The sequence below is a fragment of the Perognathus longimembris genome, chromosome 7 (genome assembly GCF_023159225.1).
Source record: "Perognathus longimembris pacificus isolate PPM17 chromosome 7, ASM2315922v1, whole genome shotgun sequence".
Taxonomy (NCBI): domain Eukaryota; kingdom Metazoa; phylum Chordata; class Mammalia; order Rodentia; family Heteromyidae; genus Perognathus; species Perognathus longimembris.
In genome coordinates this window covers 45,478,893-45,498,556 of record NC_063167.1, presented here as the reverse complement: position 1 = coordinate 45,498,556, position 19,664 = coordinate 45,478,893, and the positions used below count along the sequence as shown (strand labels likewise).

Sequence of the window (19,664 nt, the reverse complement as noted above, 5' to 3'; positions counted from 1 at the left end):
AAAAAGCTCAGGAACAGAAGCCAGAACCTGAGTTCAAGGCTCAGGATCAGCACCACAAATAAATAAATACCCTGGATTAAAGATAATGAGTTGTCAGACAAAGTAACATAAAATAAAAACAAATTCAAATTTTCTTAACCTCCTATGTGAAATATTTTAAAATTTCTAAATTAGTTATATTCTACCTTCTGCAGAAAATCTAGGCAACTACTGTTATGGTGGTTATTTCAACAGAAAATATCTTATCCTACTCACAGATAAAAAAATGAGCAAAAAATCATACTCACCTGTGATATCTTAACTGCAAAGAATTTCCCACAAGTGATCGGATTGGATTGGCTGACCATCTGCAAGTCATTTTAGTTAAGTACCCATCAGTTTCACATGATATATTGATATTGACATCTATTTAAAACACATTAAAATATTAATATAGAACAAAAAAACACCAAAAACAATTAATGACAAAAATATTTTATCTACTGGTTAATAGGACTCTGCTATCAGGTCTACAATAACAGTTATCTTGTGAGACCAAAGGAAGAAGACTGTGGAGTCCTTACCGAGCACATGTAACTCGGCATAGCGGTGGTGGCACTCCTGCTCACTGCAGCAGTACACTGCGTCATATGTGAACTTCCCTCGGCGTTTGGTGGCTTTTGCGTTGGGGAAAGTGACTTTGCTAACAAGGTCACTCACAACCGTATATTGACCTTGAGGGATTTTCTCAGCTAAATTCATCCACCAAACAATCTTTGCAGAAGACACAAACTGGTCTGCATGTTTATAGACGCATTGAAAAGACACATTCGACCCAGCACTTGTCAAGAGTTTAGCTGGGAAGTATAGGACATCTATAATGTGGGAAAGAGAAAGGAGATGAGATAAAGACAGACACCATCATTGAAGCAACATACACTATGTAAGATCCACAACACAGTTCAGGGTTATACTCTGTCAACAATAAAACCAGTGTACCAAGAAACTGAACAACCCTAATTGCCTGTTCATTGACAGTCAAGTCTCACAACTTCAGTTCCCAAGTGGCTGAGCTTCTGTGATGCCTTTGATATCTTCTAAACCTACAGATTTGCTCACCATGAAACATGTTTTAGTGAGTAATCTAAGTTCTAAGCAGATAATAACAACTGCAATAAAGTACAGTTCCAGTGACATATTATCCGTCAGCCACTGCTTTTAAGAACCAATGAAGGGGCTGGGGATATAGCCTAGTGGCAAGAGTGCCTGCCTCGGATACACGAGGCCCTAGGTTCGATTCCCCAGCACCACATATACAGAAAACGGCCAGAAGCGGCGCTGTGGCTCAAGAGGCAGAGTGCTAGCCTTGAGCGGGAAGAAGCCAGGGACAGTGCTCAGGCCCTGAGTCCAAGGCACAGGACTGGCCAAAAAAAAAAAAAGAAAAAGAACCAATGAAACCTGGGAAGAATTCTTAAACTGCCATGAGATAAAATTCAGAAAGAAAAGATGGGTATTTCTACTGTCTTGTTCAAGTACCTGAAAATTAAAAAAAAAATAGGTAAAGCAGAGAAAGTAAAAAATAAGACAATTTATTAGGGAATGCAATATAACCAATAAACCATCCCAAGAGGCAGGGCAAGGTGTAAATACTGATTTGTAGCACCATTCTGAGTTACTCAATGCCAGTGTCCTGTGTTGGAGGACAAATATAACGTTTACTGTCTTTGTGCTATTTATTCCATTCTTTTTAGATCCATTTATTAGAAACTTAGTTTGCCAGTCAGAAAGGTACATTGATAGACCCTATCACTGTGAAGGAAGAATAGGATAAAAGTAGGCTAAGAAGAATCTATTTTCATTGTGGTTCATTAAAAAAAAAGGGGGGGAGGTTGGGAATGTGGCGTGGTAGAGTGCTTGCCTAGCATGTATGAAGCCCTGGGTTCAATTTCTTAGCACTACATACACCGAAAAAGCTGGAAGTGGGTGCTGTGTCCCAAGTGGTAGAGTGCTAGCCTTGATCAAAAGGAAGCCAGGGACAGTACTCAGGCCCTGAGTTCAAGCCCTAGAACTGGCCAAAAAGAAAAGAAAGAAAAACAGTCTATTTTGACTGCATGATTTTTCAGTAAGCCATTTGGTACTGATAGCTTATTTGTGTTTTATGTGTTTATAGTAAATTGAAACAAGAAAAAACTTAGTAGCCTGAAATGATTGAGCAGAAGCCAGACCACTCAATTGTGAGCACTACCGAGTATAATCTCAGCCCAGAGGGAAAGCTCAGCTTTCATGTGAACATTACATACTGAGAGAAGTTCATACAATAAACCTCTGAGATCGCTAACTTGCCTTCCAGGGGCTAACTACCTCTTTACTGAATGAGCTCAAAGTCTTAGAGCAATTATTTTTTTATTTTAAAAGTACATAGAAACTTTAACAAATTAAATTCAATAAAACTCAATTATCTGCTAAACAGAAATAGAAAATTAACTTCTTGTAAATCTGTTCACAATAGATCCATGAGTCTCCAAAGCAAAATTAATTGTTCTACTTGTTTAACACATTATTTAGCTCTTCTCACAATTTTACTTTGTGCTGAGAAATTAGCGTCTATCACCTCTCTCCTCTAGATAAGATTATTAGGAATATGCAAACTGTAGATTCACAAACTGTAATAGCATCTAAACCTTATTACTGAGTGCCTACCAAGAGTTAGATTCTCTGGTATCTGATAAGCATCTCATGGCATTATTTTGTTTTATCCATATAAAAACTCTTTTTTGTGTGTCAGTCCTAGGGCTTGAATTCGGGGCCTGGGCACTGTTCCTGAGCTTTTGTACTCATGTCTAGCACTCTTTCACTTGAACTACAACTCAACTTCCAATCTTTGGGTGGTTAATTGGATATAAGAGTCTCATGGACTTTGTTGCCCAGGCTGGCTTTGAACGGTAATCCTCAGATCACAGCCTTCTGAGTAACTCTGATTATAGACCTGAGCCATCAGTTCCTGGCAACAACTCTATTTTATAGGTAAGAAAATTGAGACACAGAAAGATTAAGAAATTCTGCAACTAAATGGTGAGGCTGGTATTTCTATAAACTGTCAGACTTTGAAACCAATTCACTTACACCTTTAATGATCCTTTTTGACTAACACTTTTTAAATAGTAACTGATCAATAAGTACTCTTTTTGAGTTAGAACAAATATTTGCTTAGTATTTTACATGATACTTGCTGCTTCTACATAACCACAATCAACCTGTGTAATCTGAACAAGAATAATAGTTTCTTTTGTGACAAACCAGTCAGCCAGTCAAAGATCTCTTCAGTGACTTCATAAAATCACAATTTAAATGTGAGGCAGGATTTGGGCTATGCTGGACTCCTCGACTCTGTGTGAAACTCTGCAGTTCATTTTAATGATGAAGCGCTGAATAAATTTCAGTCTTTCTGCTAAAAATAATATCGAAACTATGAAACTTTACATTGAGAAATCATTTATTAAGTAACATGATATTCAAATATATTTTAATATTTTATGTTTATGTCAAATATATTTGATTTTTATATAAATTAAGAAATCATCAAAACAACTGGTGTTCTGAAGTTAAGTGAGAAACCTTATATTATTGGCTGACTGACGGATTGATCGATTTAGAGAAGGATTTCTCTACATAGTCCAGGAAGGTTTTGCGCTGGCAATTCTTCTGCCTCAGCCTCTCAAGTGCTGCGTTTGTAGGTGTGCATTCATGTGACCAACTCAACTTTTCATCTATTTTTTCCTATGAAGAGAAATTCACTAAAAACTACTGCTCTTTGAAAGCAGAAAAACATAGGAGCTCCACTATAATTTCAGTTAATTCAGCCTGTTCAACATTTAAGTAAAATATTAATATTGTGTCCTCTATTTGATTTTAGGGGCATACAATCTCAGATGTTTATGCTATGCCAACGGCAAATTCCTGAAGTATATTTCACTCTATTATAAGACATACCTTGAGTGATAAAGACACGAGGCGAACTCCAGTCACTCCAGACTCCGGGCCCATCCAGCCTCCTGCCCCTCACCTGAGCCTCATAGGAGGACCCAGGAAGCACGCCGTCTACCAGAAGGGATGTAGCTGACACAACTTCATTCCCCTATTAAATATCATGTTCAAACATCAGACCACCAAAGTCAGTGTGGAGCCTTAACTAAAAGTGATCATAAGCAAGTCTCCATGAAAAAAAATTATATGCTACAGGGGAGGTATCTAGTCATACTTGAATTAAAACAGAAATCAATGAACAAATAACAAATGGTTGTACACTAGTCAAGAAAACGTCAATTGGGCTGGGGATATAGCCTAGCGGCAAGAGTGCCTGCCTCGGATACACGAGGCCCTAGGTTCGATTCCCCAGCACCACATATACAGAAAACGGCCAGAAGCGGTGCTGTGGCTCAAGTGGCAGAGTGCTAGCCTTGAGCGAGAAGAAGCCAGGGACAGTGCTCAGGCCCTGAGTCCAAGGCCCAGGACCGGCAAAAAAAAAAAAAAAAGAAAACGTCAATTGCCCTAGGATCAAAACATCATATGACAGTTGTCAAATACTCTTATCTGGATGACAATGAGTGTAAGCCCTTTAGAATACTGAGAATTGAAGCTAACTGCTGCCATCTATATACCTGGGATAAAAAAGGGGTGGGGGGAGAATTAGAGACTATCCTAGCTCCTGAAGGAGTGGTTCACAGGCAGAGAGTGTAAATGATTTCTGAGAAACTGAGCCAGATCATAAGTTATATGGCATACGTCAAAACACAGCTTACAAACCAGAAGGAAAACATCTGAATCCAAAGCCTGCATTAAAAATCCTCTAGCTAAGAAACTGTTTAGGGAATACATTTAGGTTTCCAATGTAATGTGCTTCAATGTAACTAAATTCTCTGGACTCTAAAACCATAAGATGAAGGAAACAGAAACAGGTCACAGTCTGAAAATAATGAAAAGCATCAGTAACGCATGAGGCAGTATCAGCTCACTCACATTTGAAACATAGTTAGGTTCACTTTACAGATGAGAACACAGAAGCCTTCAGTATCCCTAACTGTGTTTCCAGACATGACACTTCCCCTCTCCAACCTGCCACTGCTGGTGAAAATAAAGCTTTAAAAAATATTAGCTCAACCTGTGTCTGGGGCTGAGGTAAATGGGATATGACACTTGCTTAGCAAGCACAAAGTCCCAAATTCAATTACCACTACTGGAAAAAAAAAAAACAAGTCAAACCAGCTTTGATCAACAGCAACAAAATGAACAAATATGATTTGTTGTATGCAGTGGCTCTTGCCTGTAACACTGTCTGCTCAGGAGGCTGAGACCTGAAGGTCATGGTTCACAGCCAACCCAGGCAGAAAAGTCTGTCAGACTCCATTTCTAAAATAACCATAAAACCACAGGGCTAGCCTCTACATTTTTGTTCTTGGAATCCATTTTCCCCAGATACCCACAACCTCAGCTCCTTCAAATTCTTACCAAGATGCTACCTCTCAGTGCAGCCTGTCTCAACTTCCTCTATTACAACCCTTTATCATCAACCATCACATGCAAACTCCTCTTACCTGGTTCTACAATCCCAAGGAATCCAAATGTACTAGATCATATCCTGGCATCAAGTAAGTACTCAATAAGTACTTAGTGAATGAAATAAGGTTTGACAGCCTTCACAGTAAAATTGTGCACATTGCATGTAAATGAATATATTAAGTAATAAAAAATGAAAATAAAATGTAAAATCAGTGGCTATATGAAAAACAGCTATAAAGTTTCTTAACTGGACTCTCTGGGGTTCTGAGTGAGTGTAAAGTATCTATTATATTACACACACATATTATTCAATTACAAGTGTTTCTGTTCTAGAAGGAGCAAACATTGTAAGAAAAAGGATTGTTTTTATGGGTCTTTTGGGGGTGATTAGTTACATCTCAATTTTTGTTTTATTTACTAAAATATACTTACTTCTCTTATAACTGTAGAATTCTCTGAATATTTCACTTGATACTGAAGTGGAAATGGAACTGAGATTGAGCTGTACCAAGAAATCTTTAAATTACCATCATCTGTAACTTCCATATGCAAACCCACTGGTGGATCAGGCTTCACTTCAGAAAAAAGCAAAATACTTTTAAGTCAGGAAGTCTCCGTGGCAGTCATATATTGGTGAGATGAACTCAAAACTCTTGTTTTTTAACTATCTTATTCAAGGTTAATTACAAAACCAAATGAAAGTTCCACAATTGTGACTACCATGTACCTTGTCATAGCAATCCACATGTCTTCACTTCCTTCCCCCAAGTTATAAAGATAATTGGGATAAGTAATTTTCTGCTACAAAAATCCTACTTAACTTTATTTAACCCAGTACTTCTCAAATTGACTTGAAGTCTCTCTCTGACTCTACCCACCTCACTTATGTTAGCAGGTATTTAGGAGGCAAAATGGCAGAACAGCTTATTTTAATCCACATGGTTGTACAAACCTTAGCATAACTGTTGATTCTAAACCACAGCAATAGAAAGACACTCAAATAATCCACAAGATAAATATTCCCATGTAATAAATGTGTGATTAACAGGCCCTAGGTGGCTTTAGAAACAGGAATAAAGCTTCATAGCTTAGTGAGGAATTTTATGAAATAGATGATTTCTGAACTGAAATTTATGTGTTCATGTTTACTTATGTTAAATATTAAATATTTGGCAATACAATATATGAACACATTTTAAAACAAAAATTTTTAAATATGTGTTGGAACAATTTAAACACTTTACAATAAAGAATTAGTTAAATGAATTATGGTTCATTCCATACTGGAAATCTAGATAGCTATTAAAATCATATTGCATGTAAATGATTATATGCTATATCAAAATGAATAAAGTTTTTAAAGAGTAAATCATTTTATCAAACAAAAATAATGAAAATGTATGTTTTCAAATTTAAAACGTTAGGGGCTGTGAATATGACCTAGTGGTAGAGTGCTTGCCTCGCATATATGGAAGCCCTGGGTTCGATTCCTCAGCCCCAAATGTATAGAAAAAGCTAGAAGTGGCACTGTGGCTCAAGTGGTGGAGTGCTAGCCTTGAGCAAAGAGAAGCCAGGGACAGTGCTCAGGCCTTAAGTTCAAGACCCAGCACTGGCAAAAAAATTTTTTTAAGTTAATCACTTATTTATACTTGTATTCTTGACTTGTTAAAGTTAATAAAATATTTATATAAATTTATATTGAAGACCAAAATGATAGAGAATAGATTATATATTTTCTTCTTTACATATCTATTTGCAAGGGTTCTCATAATTAGTTGGAATTACTCAAGTATGTAAAAATTACATTGAAACATTTAATGATTTGAATTTTACTTTTTTGTTATTTTTAATTAATTAATGTATTTATTGTCAACGTGTTGTACAGAGGGGTTAGAGTGGCAGTGAGTACATTTCTTATCCAACTTGTTACTTCCTCCCTCATTTTCCCTCACCACTCCCCCCCCCGCCCTTGAGTTGTGCTGTTGGTTTACAACATATAGTTTTGTAAGTATTGCTGTTGCATTGGTTTGTCTTTTTATTTTTTGTCTCTCCATTTTGATATTCCCTCTTCCCTTCCCTAGTTCCAATACATGTATATACAATATCCAGGGTACTAAAATCAGTTACAGTGATATCAGGGGTAATAAATAAAATAGCATGAGATATTTTTCACAATCCATATTATCAAGAATTCCCACAGAATTTATACCATTTCCCTTTAGTCAAAGTTATTAAGGTTTCATATTATATGATATGTCACTAATTTCCCTTAATTCATAGCAAAGCAAAATAGCCAAACACTCAAGTCTAAAAGCCACAAGTAGATCTGGTTGAATTCCCGTGATCAGAATAACACAAAAAAGACACCAAAGAGAAGCAATATCAGAACATTACAAGCTGTTGTTCATTTCCCTTCTACATACCAATGCACATTAACAATGGAAAACCAATTTTTATTATTTTCTTCCAGATTTACTCCCATCACTTGTACTCTTTTTTGTTGTTGTTTTTGGTCGGTTGTGGGGCTTGAACTCTGGGCCTGGCACTATCCCTGAGCTCTTCACGTCAAGGCTAGCACTATTGAGCCACAATGCCACTTCTAGTTTTCTGGTGGATAACTGAAGTTAAGGGTCTCATGGACTTTCCTGCCCAGGCTAGCTTTGAACTGCAGTCGTCAGATCTCAGCCTTCTGAGTAGCTAAGATTACAGGCATGCGCCACCAGTGACCGGCTACCACCTGAACTTCTAACAGAGCAACCCCTTCAGAAGACATGGCACTACTGACTCTCCACTTTGCATCCAGGTCCTAACCAAGATACTCTTCATCACCCACATCTCTCATCAACGCCAGTGTGCTCTTTTTCTTCCTGACTCTAAATAGGTAACCTCACACAACCCCATATGCTAACAACCACCAAATATATATTTCCCCTGATCTTTAGACTCCTATATGCAATTGCCTACTCAGTATCTCCAAAGCTTCTAATGAGCATCTCCAAGACAATGTGCTCCAAATACAGAGCAGGGTTTCTGCACACATATCTACGTAGTCCTCTCTGAGTCTCCCTACCTTGGGGTAACTCATAATACCAGTTACTAAGATGTTCAGGTCTAAGTTCTGAAAGTTGTTATCATGGATTCCTCTCTGTCTTTCACATTCTACAACCTAATCTACTAGAAAGCCCAGTCATTACAACTTCCTAAATTCATCCTAATATCATCAATTCTGTACTTTTTTTTTAACTTCCTGCAGCCCTAAAGCAACTAGCCTATCCTCAAAACCTTGCCTGGACTCTTCTTTCTGCTCATCCAACTATCCTTTACCCTTCCCTTACCAATTTTATGCTCCACAATGTAAATATAAGACATACAAACATGTATCTAATTACATCATTCTAATTTGAAAGTCTATTGCTGTTGGAACAATATCTGGATTGGCCTGTGATATCTCTGAACCCAGGCAAGTCTACCTTTATCTTTGACTACTGCCATGTCTCATTCACTCCAAGGACAATGGCTCATTCTGTTGTTCCTCAAATCATCATTCCTTTTTTGCATGGTGCCAGGACCATGCAAGAACTGAGTCTTACGCTTGCCAATCAAGCAGTCTACCCCTTGAGTCATAGTCCTACCCCCACAGGGATTTTGCAATTGTCTTCTTCCAGCCTGGGACATCTTTTGTCTGAAGTTTTACATGGGTAACACTTCTACATTTAGTTCAAATACTACACTCTAAAAGAGTAATGATGCTGAGTTACATATAATATACAAAATGTGTCTATATTGTTCACATTTGTAATTGTACATTCAAGTTTATCAAGAGGAAGGGGGATCTTGGCAGTAAGAAAATGGAGTGCTGCCTATTTTTTTAACCACCAATTTGTATAGTATGTTGTCATGTTACCCTATTTTTTATTTTATTTATTTATTTATTTATTTATTTATTTTTTACTTATTGTCAAAGTGATGTACACAGAGGTTACAGTTTCATACATTAGGCACTGAATACATTTCTTGTACTGTTTGTTACCTATTCCCTCATTCCCCCCTCCCCCCTTCCCCTTCCCTCTCCCCCCATGAGTTGTTCAGTTGGTTTACACCAAACAGTTTTGCAAGTATTGCTTTTGGAATCGTTTGTCTTTTTATCCTGTGTCTCTCAATTTTGGTATTCCCTTTCACTTTCCTAGTTCTAATCCAGTATATACAGTTTCCAATGTACTCAGATAAAATACAGTGATAGTGCAAGTGTTACCCTATTTTTAATCATTTGTGTCTCCTCATCACTATTGCCCTTGTCACCTGAGATAGCAGCTATGTGTCTACAGCTCCTCTGGCACTCAGGACAATCCTGACACGTATGATCTCCGAAGAAGAGCTACTGAATGAATCGATTCAGGGAGAAACGTGCTTATAATAATGTTCAGAATAATGTTCAGACATAGCTATGTGAGATATGGAAAAACAAAACCAAACAATATATATTCTCTAAATAGACCCGGGATTAAAGTTTAAAAAAAGAGTTAAGTGACAGCGCATGGATATTTATACAAGTGTTAACACACTGGAGAAGTGATACCTTCACATGATTTATAGCTTTGGTCAAAGTGATGTAAGCCTGTTTAAAAAAAGAACATTTAACCTGCAAGCAATCACCCTCTGGATAGTTGAGGTTGGTTCCATACTCACTTAGCTGTAACTTACCAACATTTATGGGCTGAACTGACATGAGAGGTGATTGAAATGTTACGCCACTGGATGTCATTTTTAAATACATAAGAAGAGTAGAGTTGAGTTTGGCTGTAGAGACAGGCACGTGGCATTCCCAGCATTCCTTAGCTCTACAGCTACACTGCACAGCCTGAAAACTGTCTGTCTGGGGGACCACAGGCAGCTCTTCTATCACTCCATGCCTGTATTTAAAAAGAAAACCTAAGTGTTAACATGAGCATGGATAGGATTTTTAAAGTAAGACACCAAATCCAAATTGAGGAGAGATATTATGGACACCCAGCTTAAAGGGTTTCTGGAAAAGATGATGCATGCAGAAAACAGAAAAAAAAGACAAGTTTTAGAAGAATTTTCTTAAATCTTGTAAGTAAGAAGATATAATACAGAAACAATGGAGAACACAAGGAAAACTTCTGTCTTAAAAATACCGCATCTAGCCAAAAAAAAAAGCTTTAAAAATAAATATGAAATAAAAGCTTTTCTCAGATATATCAAAACTTAAAGAATTCATGACCACAAGATTTCCACTACAGAATGTGTTAAAAAGGAAAAGGTTCAGAAGAGCAAAAGAAGCAGGTACCAGTAGCTCATACCTCTAATCCTAGCTACTCAGGATGCTGAGATCTGAGGATCATGGCTCAAAGCCAGCCCAGGAAGGAAAGTGCATAAGACTCTTATCTCCAAGTAACCACCAAAAAGCCAGAAGTGAAGTTGTGGTTAAAGAGGTAGAGCACCAGTCTTGAGCAAAATAAACTAAGGGATTAGGGCACTCAAGCCTTAAATTCCAGCCCCAATACCAGTGTACGCGTGCGCACACACACACACACACACACACACACTCAAACAAAGGCCACATGTTTGCTCTCACTTGTGGATTTTAGCTCTAAAGGATAAATACATATGCATACACAAGATCATGTATATATGGAAATAATACATTTGTAATGAGGCACTGTTTGAGTGGATTAGAGAAGAAAAAGGAATAGCGAATGTTAGAGATAAACAATCCCCAAATCCACTAGCCATGAATCTATAAGTGAAGTTAGCAAAATTAAACTTACTGGAAACTGTTTAATAACTCATATATATCTGTCACACTTTTGAAAAATCTTGTTATATAAAATGTCACACTTTTGAAAAATCTTGTTAATTTCTTAAGTCGTTAAACACCTTACAGAATGAATTGAAACCATTATACTCCCAGGTATTCATTCTAGAACTGAAAACAATGTCAATTCCAGAGAATTAGAAAGCTTTATTTTCAATCTCCTAAAACTTTACACAGCTGAATTGTCTATCAACAGGTAAATGAATAACACACTGTGGTATATATACATACAATGGCATGCTACTCACCAATGAAAAGAAATGAGACATTGATATACATATTGGTGAACTTCATAGTAAACATGCTAGGAAAAAATAACTTGATGACATATTATATGATCCCATTTAATTAAAATTCCAGAAATGCAAGCAAACCATTGTTGTCAGAAACTAGATCAGTCATTTCCATGAGATTAGGAAAGGGCAGAAGGATATTTTGTGACTGATAAATTCATTTCTTTATGATAGTGATGGTTTTATGAGAAAGTTTACATATCAAAACCTACCTATTTTATACTTTAAGTAAGCATTGTTTATTGTGTATCAATCAATTGTATCCTAGTAGAGATACAATTATCTCTATATACAAAATAATAGAATTTTTTAATCTCAGAAAAAAATGAAGCATCACTTTGTCTATCATTGTAAATTCCTAAGTGAGTAATTCAATGCGGAAAAAATTGTAACTAGGTTAGCAAGTTTACTGAATGTGGGGTGTAAAGAATAACAAGATGCATCCCAATTCCAGAATATTGTTATTCCTGATTCATGAGATTTTTCTTTAATTCTACCTATTCCTAAATTAAGAAGTCTTAGCTTTAGTAAGATTTCAGAGTAGACACAACAGGGACTAACAGCACTTCACATCACAGTCTCCATACTCTCTTAAACATCCACTGCTTCATCAAGATTGCTCCACACTTTTAAAGACCTTGGGGATACAGAGAGAGAATGAACATGACTGCATTTTCAGAAATCCCACACACCTACAGACATTCCCAATGATAAACTACTGTAAGCACAAGAGTTAATATTCAGAGTAGAAAAACTGCATTGCTTTACAAACTTCACTAACTGGCATATACATGATCATTTGCATAGAAACAAAACATGAAAAAAATGGAACTTAATCACAGCCCACTAATGCTGAGTGTTTCTACTGATGACAAATCTTCAAGTTTTTGCTTTAATAAGAAACAATGAGAAGACAACATTCATAAAGGTCCATTTTGTGAGGGAATCTGCTAGGCACTCCATATGGGATATTATGATTGTAAAAATGGTACTGTACCAACACCAAGACCTAAAGTCAAGTATTTCCATTTGCTGATCAGTCATAAGACCAAAGTCAAGCACTTTCATAATGTCAGCCTCAGTTCCCTTAATCAGTAAAACAATGACAATGCCTATACTAACCATGTTTACAAGGTTGTTGGGGCTCTTTGAGACAATAATTGCATAAAATTATTCTCAGAAAAGTTTTATTTCTATTTGGTGTTTTGATTTGTGGAGGCAGGGTCTTGCTACTTGGTCTAGGCTGGCCTTGAACTTGGAATCCTCCTACCTCAGAGTCTCAAGTGCTGGGATTACACGGGAGCACTTCCATGCCAGGATTTTGGGACTATAACTATTGTTTTGAATCAGAGACAGCATGATTTAATGTTTTTAATTTTATTTGTATCTTTAAACAAAGCCAATAAAATATATTTTTAAAAAATATATCAAATGTTAAAACAGCCGGTGGGGGGGAGAGGAGAGGGGGAGGGGGAGGGGGGAATGAGGGAGGAGGTAACAAGTCGAACAAGAAATGTACTCACTGCCCTTCATATGCAGCTGTAACCCCTCTGTATCACACTTTGACAATAAAGAAAAAAATGGGGGAAAAAAGCAAGCCGGGCATCAGTAGCTCATGCTTGAGATCCTATAGGAGGCTAAGATCTGAGGATCATGGTTCAAAGCCAGCCTGGGCAGGAAAGTCTGTAAGATTCTTTTTTTTTCCCCCTGGTCCTGGTGGGACTTGAACTTGGAGCATGGGTGCTGTCCCTTAGCTTTTATGCTAAGGCTAGCTGTCTAATACTTGAACCACAGCTCCACTCCTGGATTTTTGTGGTTAATTGTAGATAGGAGTCTCGCAGACCTTTCTGCCCAGGCTGCCTATGAACCATGATCCTTAGATCTCAGCCGCCTGAGTAGCTAGGGTTATAGGTGTGAGCTACTGGAGTCCAGATTTTTTTCAATTTTTAAGTTAGTTTTATTCAAACATCCTTCAATATTTGCATTGTAATGATTATGTGTCTCCAATTAATCAACAAAAAGCTGGAAGTGGTTCTGTGACTCAAGTAGCTGAGGAGTAACCTTGAACAAAAATCTGGACGGCACCACAGCACCTAATTCCTGCCTGAGTTTAAGCCCCAGGATTGGCACAAAAATACATACACACATACATACAGTTACAAAGAAGAATGTGAAATATTGATAAATTGTGGTATTTTTTTTAATCTAAAACAGGATTGCTTTTATTGAAGAAATCATAAATTTTGAGACATATATATCAGAGTATATATCCTTAGTGATAAAAATACATTATATAATTATACATATAATATATATTATAGTACTTCATAGTTTTAAAGAAGCAGCTTCTTTCAGAAATTTTCCCATGCACACTTACAGAAAGCTCCATCAAGTTACTGTTCCATGTAAAATATCACCAAACAAATGTAAAATCAACAAGGACAAGAGGAGGAAAGGAAGCAAAAGAGGAATGCAAACAAAAATATGTGAACTTCACTATCTATCAACTTACTAATATAAACACATGGTGGGGAGGGACTAGATTAATGAACTATAGAGCCTAAAAATATTTTGATCCTGTAACCTCTAGCCTTAGTTAATTATGAAAGGAATGTAAAGAATGCTGCACTCTAGTTGGTACATTTGCTTTTCACAGTGGTAGGGGCTAACCATCCCCAAACCACCTTATCTGTATTCTAGAACTGGGCAAGTACATAATGCACAAATGTGTATTGTGGGAAAGGAAAGCCAGGTTTATCCCTCCTGAGGAAAGAGAGAGATGAGACAGAGAATTTGAGGGAGAGAGAATATGAGGCAGAGAGAGAGAATATGAGAGAGAGAGAGAGAGAGAGAGAGAGAGAGAGAGAGAGAGAGAAGGAGGTCAATGATGGACCCAGTGGTTTTGGATTACAATGAAAGATATTGGTATAGAATTATTCGTTTATATACATATAATATATACTTATTTATTTTATATAAACACACCTTGTATGTATCCTTTGTGCACAAACATATATGTAGCTCTGTTCATCAGTCTAGAAATGATGTCAACTCAGTATCAAGGAGTGATAGATACCAGTGATTCTATTGTGAATACCATTCTGCAATGAAAGAAACTATGGCTTCTTGGAGACATAGCTAGATCCGATGTTTTATTGAGTAAAGAAGAAAATCACTCAAAGTGACCCTATAACAAAGTTCTGTATCTGACCTGAAATCCTAGTGGTTTGCCCTGTGAATCTAAACCCCCTATACTCTGAACTCCTATTTCTATTTCCTCAACTTGGCAATATTTCTGAAAACTTCCTGAGATGCTCAGTCCCGTGCTTCTTTCCAGAATCCTTAGAGGATTACTGCTGTATAGAATTTACCATTATGTTCTGCCCATGTCCAATGCATGAAAATAGTTCTGCCCACACTTTACACAGGTGTCTAGTTATTTATGCCTAAAGAATCCAGGATTCCTTTTTTCAGTATGATCATTTTTATTATTGTTTAGTAGTTATACAAAGGAACTTGAATTTAACATGAGAATTTGTGATTGCGAATTTTATTTTATAGAATATATTTCTTCATTTGCATTGTTTTAATTCAATTTTATTGTCAAGGTGATGTACAGAGTCTTTTATTCCCTCATGGCCCAGAGTCATTTCTGTTGCTTGTCAATAATAACTCCTGAAGAGATTGTATCTTCACAGAGTTCAAACTCATTTTTTAAAGGAGTAATGAAAGGCAGTAATGATGATGCAGTTATTCATCATCAAGGAAATATATCTTTAAATGGGAGTTATTACAGCATATCCATCAGCTGAGATAGAAATTTGGCAGTATAGTCAAGAGAGGGTTAATAATATGAATAGTCCTTGATCTGTAACAAGACACAGGTCTCAGAACACATGAGAATGGGTTTGCCTTAGACTGGAACCCAAAGAACGCACTCAGAAGGATAAAAAGAAAACTTTGTGGAAATTTGTCTTTGGAAACAGATTTGGGTGAGACAAATAGGAATGAATGAGCCTTGACCTTCTTCTCCTTTCTCAATGAGACTGCAAGGCAAAGTCATCACTGTGCCTCTCCAACCCACACCCAGAGAAGCCAGCTGCCATGCTGTATGCTGCCTTATGGAGAGAGCCACGAGACAAGGAAAGGAAGGAACCTCCGGCCAACAGCGGGGAAGACTGAGGCCCTCTCCTTACCCAGAAGGAGCAAAGAAACCCCAGGAATGAGCTTGAAACCAGACAGTCCTGCAGTAGATGCTTGAACAGACTTGATAGAGACAATGCAGACCATGCATCCAGCTGAGCCACACCTGGATTTCTGACCCACAAAGATGATATGTATTGTTTTCAGCCACAGACCTTTAGGGTAATTCATCATATCACTCATGCAGATATTAGGACCTGGAAGTGGTATGCTACCCAGTAAGAAATACCTACACACGTAGGAGAGGCTTTGAAACCAGAAGGCGGCCGGAAGGATCTGGAGGAGCACAGGAGAGGAAGCCTAAAGGGCTTTGAACAGTCTGTTTGTAGAAGTCTGGAATTCCAGGACACTGCTCACAAAGCCATGAGGATGTGAGAAACAGGTTACTGGAAACCAGAGGAGGAACGGGAATTTTCCTATCAAGTAACCCTACCCCACAGACTGAGATGTGGAAAGCACAGTTTGGGCCCAGGCAAGAGTCAAAGTTCCTCTTCATCTCTTCTTGTAGAAATAGAGCTGGACAGTGAGGAAGGCCTGCAGTACACAAGAATCAGGACTTTTTTTTTTTAACTGATAGAAAAAGTGTTAAAATTAAGAAACAGTTTCTGAGCAAAGATTAAAAAGAAAAGATCTAATGGAATAAATAGTAAGCTTTACATAAGACATCTGCATGGTTTGGAGTAGAAAAGCATATTAACAAGAACACTGCTAGTCTGAACTATCAACATAAAGACTGAAATGGAGACCATACAGAATGGGCAGAGGGAGGGTGTGGGGAGAGGAAGAAGTCAGGAGAAATGACTCAGGTCACCTGATGAAAATCTTCTTTCAGGAAAAAGAAAATGTGACTCCAGCCAGAACCAAGAAACATAGAGGTGAACCCTGAAGTGAGGTAGCAAGGCAAAGTAACTACCATGAGGGGTGAGGAAAGAAAGAAGGTGAAAGGGGATTCCTGAAACTGAGATTGCAGAAACTGCTCGCTTATCAGTGATGTCAGTATCCACAAGATGGATCAATTAGGTGGAGTGGAAAACACACAAATATTGAAGGTACTCAAGAAATTGAAGGTAACTCACATGGATGTTGAAACCATCAAGAATGATGACAGAGTGAAGGTGAAGAGACAAAGTAAACTAGACATGGGGAATTGCAAAAGTCCAAACTCCCCAAAATGAACTGGGAGGCTCTTCATAATTCAACCCTTCATTATTTATTCATGTGCCTAATCTCTTTTCATTCTCAGATTTCACAGCCCAGCCTCCCCATGTTCCCAGTCCTCAAATGTACTGTCTGTGCCTCAGGGCTTTTGTGAATGTTCTTCAAAGGATTTTGTTTTGTTTTGTTTTGTTTTTGTCCATCATGGGACCTGGGCATTCTCCCTGATTTCTTCAGCTCAAGGCTAATGCTCTACCACTTTGAGCCTCAGTGCCAGTTCCAGTTTTCTGGTGGTTAGTTGGAAATAAGAGTCTCATAGCCTTTCCTGCTTGGGCTGGCTTTGAACTACAGTCCTCAGATGACAGCCTCCTGAGTAGCTAGGATTACAGGCATGAACCACCTGCCCTGGCTTCTTCAAGTCTTTATCTGGATTGGATAGTCCTAATACCTGCTACCAAACTCCCATTATTTACTATACCACAGCAGTTGGAAACTTGGCTATTCCATTTTCTGTCTTTATAACATTGTCAGCCCCTCCCCCCACCCCCCAGCACTGGTCCTGTGTGATTGAACCTTGTTCTCTGCACTCAGCTCAGTAGCTGATACACACAACAGGTACCTCATAAAGGAAAAGATGGACTTTCTTCCCAGACATGAGACAAAAATGCCCAAAATAGTTCTAACATATCACATGTCTAGAGTATATCTCCTTCAGTTTCTTTGACAAACAATATGTGAGTTCAAACAATGCTTTCCCTTCAAGAAGATACAGTTTTAAGTCCTTTATACACATCAAGCTTTAGTTCCTTAAAATATATGTTTTTTTTTCCACACATGAGAACCTTTAAAAGGTTTCTCTAATGACTTCTTTGATGTCACGAAAAGGAGTTTTTGATCAAAAACTTTCCTACAGTAACCACCATCATACATAGTTTTGTCTCTATATCTCACACTCGTTATACTGACCAGCTATTATTTTTTATCTGCCTAAATACATACAGTGAAGTCAAAGCAGAAACAGCACATGGCAAATAGTATTATAGATAAGACATATTAACCAAATCACAGAAAGAAATAATATAGCAGAAATATGATGAGAGCATATTTCTCAGACTTTAAGCAAAGTGACAGGTTTTACTGAACTAATAAATTTAGAAAGCTGATTTCAAAATAAAAGCTGACAAAAAATAATCTCAAATTCATCAAATAAGCAAGTTGGGAAACTCCTTAATTTGTTGCCATTTTCTTCATGCATCTGGTCCAACCATTTAGATAGATAAACCAATAAATGCTCAATTGATTAAATGCAGCTAACATTCTCAGGTAGAGATAAGTTACTAAGGAAATATAAAATGCTTTCTTGTATTCATGTATTTACTAAGGACTTTCGTCAATACATAACAGAGTCTAATTCTTACACATGTTCACAGGGCTATAGAAATGAATTCACTGCCTCAGCCCACTGCTAAGATCTGAAATTCTCTGGACTAGACAGACAAATAGGAGTCATCACAGGAATGCATCATTTTGCAAAGGAACATTTTTTGTCAGAACAAAAACCTATTTCCTCCACAAAATAGGAAACTTTCTGCCCTTAAATATATCTCTATCCATTCCAGAGCCTGCATCTTCTCTCAATACTCAGAAGCTGAGGTGAGCGTCTGTTATGGTGCAGACCCTAAATATCCCCCAATGGCCTCCATGAAAGGCATTGCCCCCAGCCTCTGGTGCTGGGAGAAGGCAGAAGAAGTTTGAAGAACAAATCTCGTGGAAAGAAGTTAGGTATTAAGAATGTGTACTTGCTGGGGCTGGGAATATGGCCTAGTGGCAAGAGGGCTTGCCTCACATACATGAAGCCTTGAGTTCGATTCCCCAGCACCACATATATAGCAAACGGCCAGAAGTGGCGCTGTGGCTCAAGTGGCAGAGTGCTAGCCTTGAACAAAAAGAAGCCAGGGACAGTGCTCAGGCCCTGAGTCCAAGCCCAGGACTGGCAAAAAAAAAAAAAAGAATGTGTACTTGAAACGATCTGGGGTACCCTCCCTCCCGTCTACCTATCTTTTTTCTTTCAGCTACCATAAACCAAATAGCTTTGCTCTGCTCTTTACTCCCATCATGATTCTCTGTCTCATCATAGGCCTAAGAGCAGTGGAGTCGACTGAGCAAGGGGAGCTCTGAAAGTATGAGTCACAAGAAACGTTTCCTCCTTTAAGTTGGTTTCTTCAGGTATTTTGTCACGTTGATGGAATGCTAACAGCTTCTTTTAATATTAAAATCAGCCATCCTGTTGTGCTTTGTCTAGAACGCGCCTCCTTCATAGTTATTAGTGAATATTATGTATTCTCTATTACATACACTGTGTTATGTATCTGCAAAGAGGCCCCTTTTACTATCTTTTAACTTGTTTTGTCTTTCCTTGCTAGGAAACTTCCACATGGTAGCAAAAAAGCTCTGTGTTCACTCCATTTTTCAACTATTGCTGTGTTTTCAATGACTCTGTAAAACTTTTGTTGGAATTCAGTTGCCATTGTGATAATACTGGGAGGTAAGGCCCTCAAGAGGTGATTCAGTCATGAAAGGTCCACACATAAGAATGGACTAATATTATTGTCACAGGACTGGCTTGATTGTAAAATGAACCA

At 37.8% G+C, this 19,664-nt stretch overlaps 1 protein-coding gene and 1 long non-coding RNA gene across 4 annotated transcripts in view; one reads left to right on the top strand and one right to left on the bottom strand.

The window, feature by feature from the left end:
• The window catches only part of Lepr (leptin receptor), a 69,921-nt gene that overhangs the window by 25,125 nt on the left and 25,132 nt on the right, over positions 1–19,664 (bottom strand). For all 3 annotated transcript variants that reach the window (XM_048351500.1, XM_048351501.1, XM_048351499.1), the window contains 5 exons: positions 10,237–10,445; positions 5,968–6,110; positions 3,970–4,114; positions 564–854; positions 288–405 (listed from right to left, as the gene is read on the bottom strand). In XM_048351500.1, coding sequence (XP_048207457.1) covers positions 288–405; positions 564–854; positions 3,970–4,114; positions 5,968–6,110; positions 10,237–10,445 — 906 coding nt within the window. The remainder of the gene's footprint in view (positions 1–287; positions 406–563; positions 855–3,969; positions 4,115–5,967; positions 6,111–10,236; positions 10,446–19,664) is intronic.
• On the top strand, positions 4,125–4,575 carry LOC125355270. Its single transcript, XR_007211633.1, has 2 exons — positions 4,125–4,297; positions 4,513–4,575. It is a non-coding gene; the product is annotated as an uncharacterized LOC125355270 (long non-coding RNA).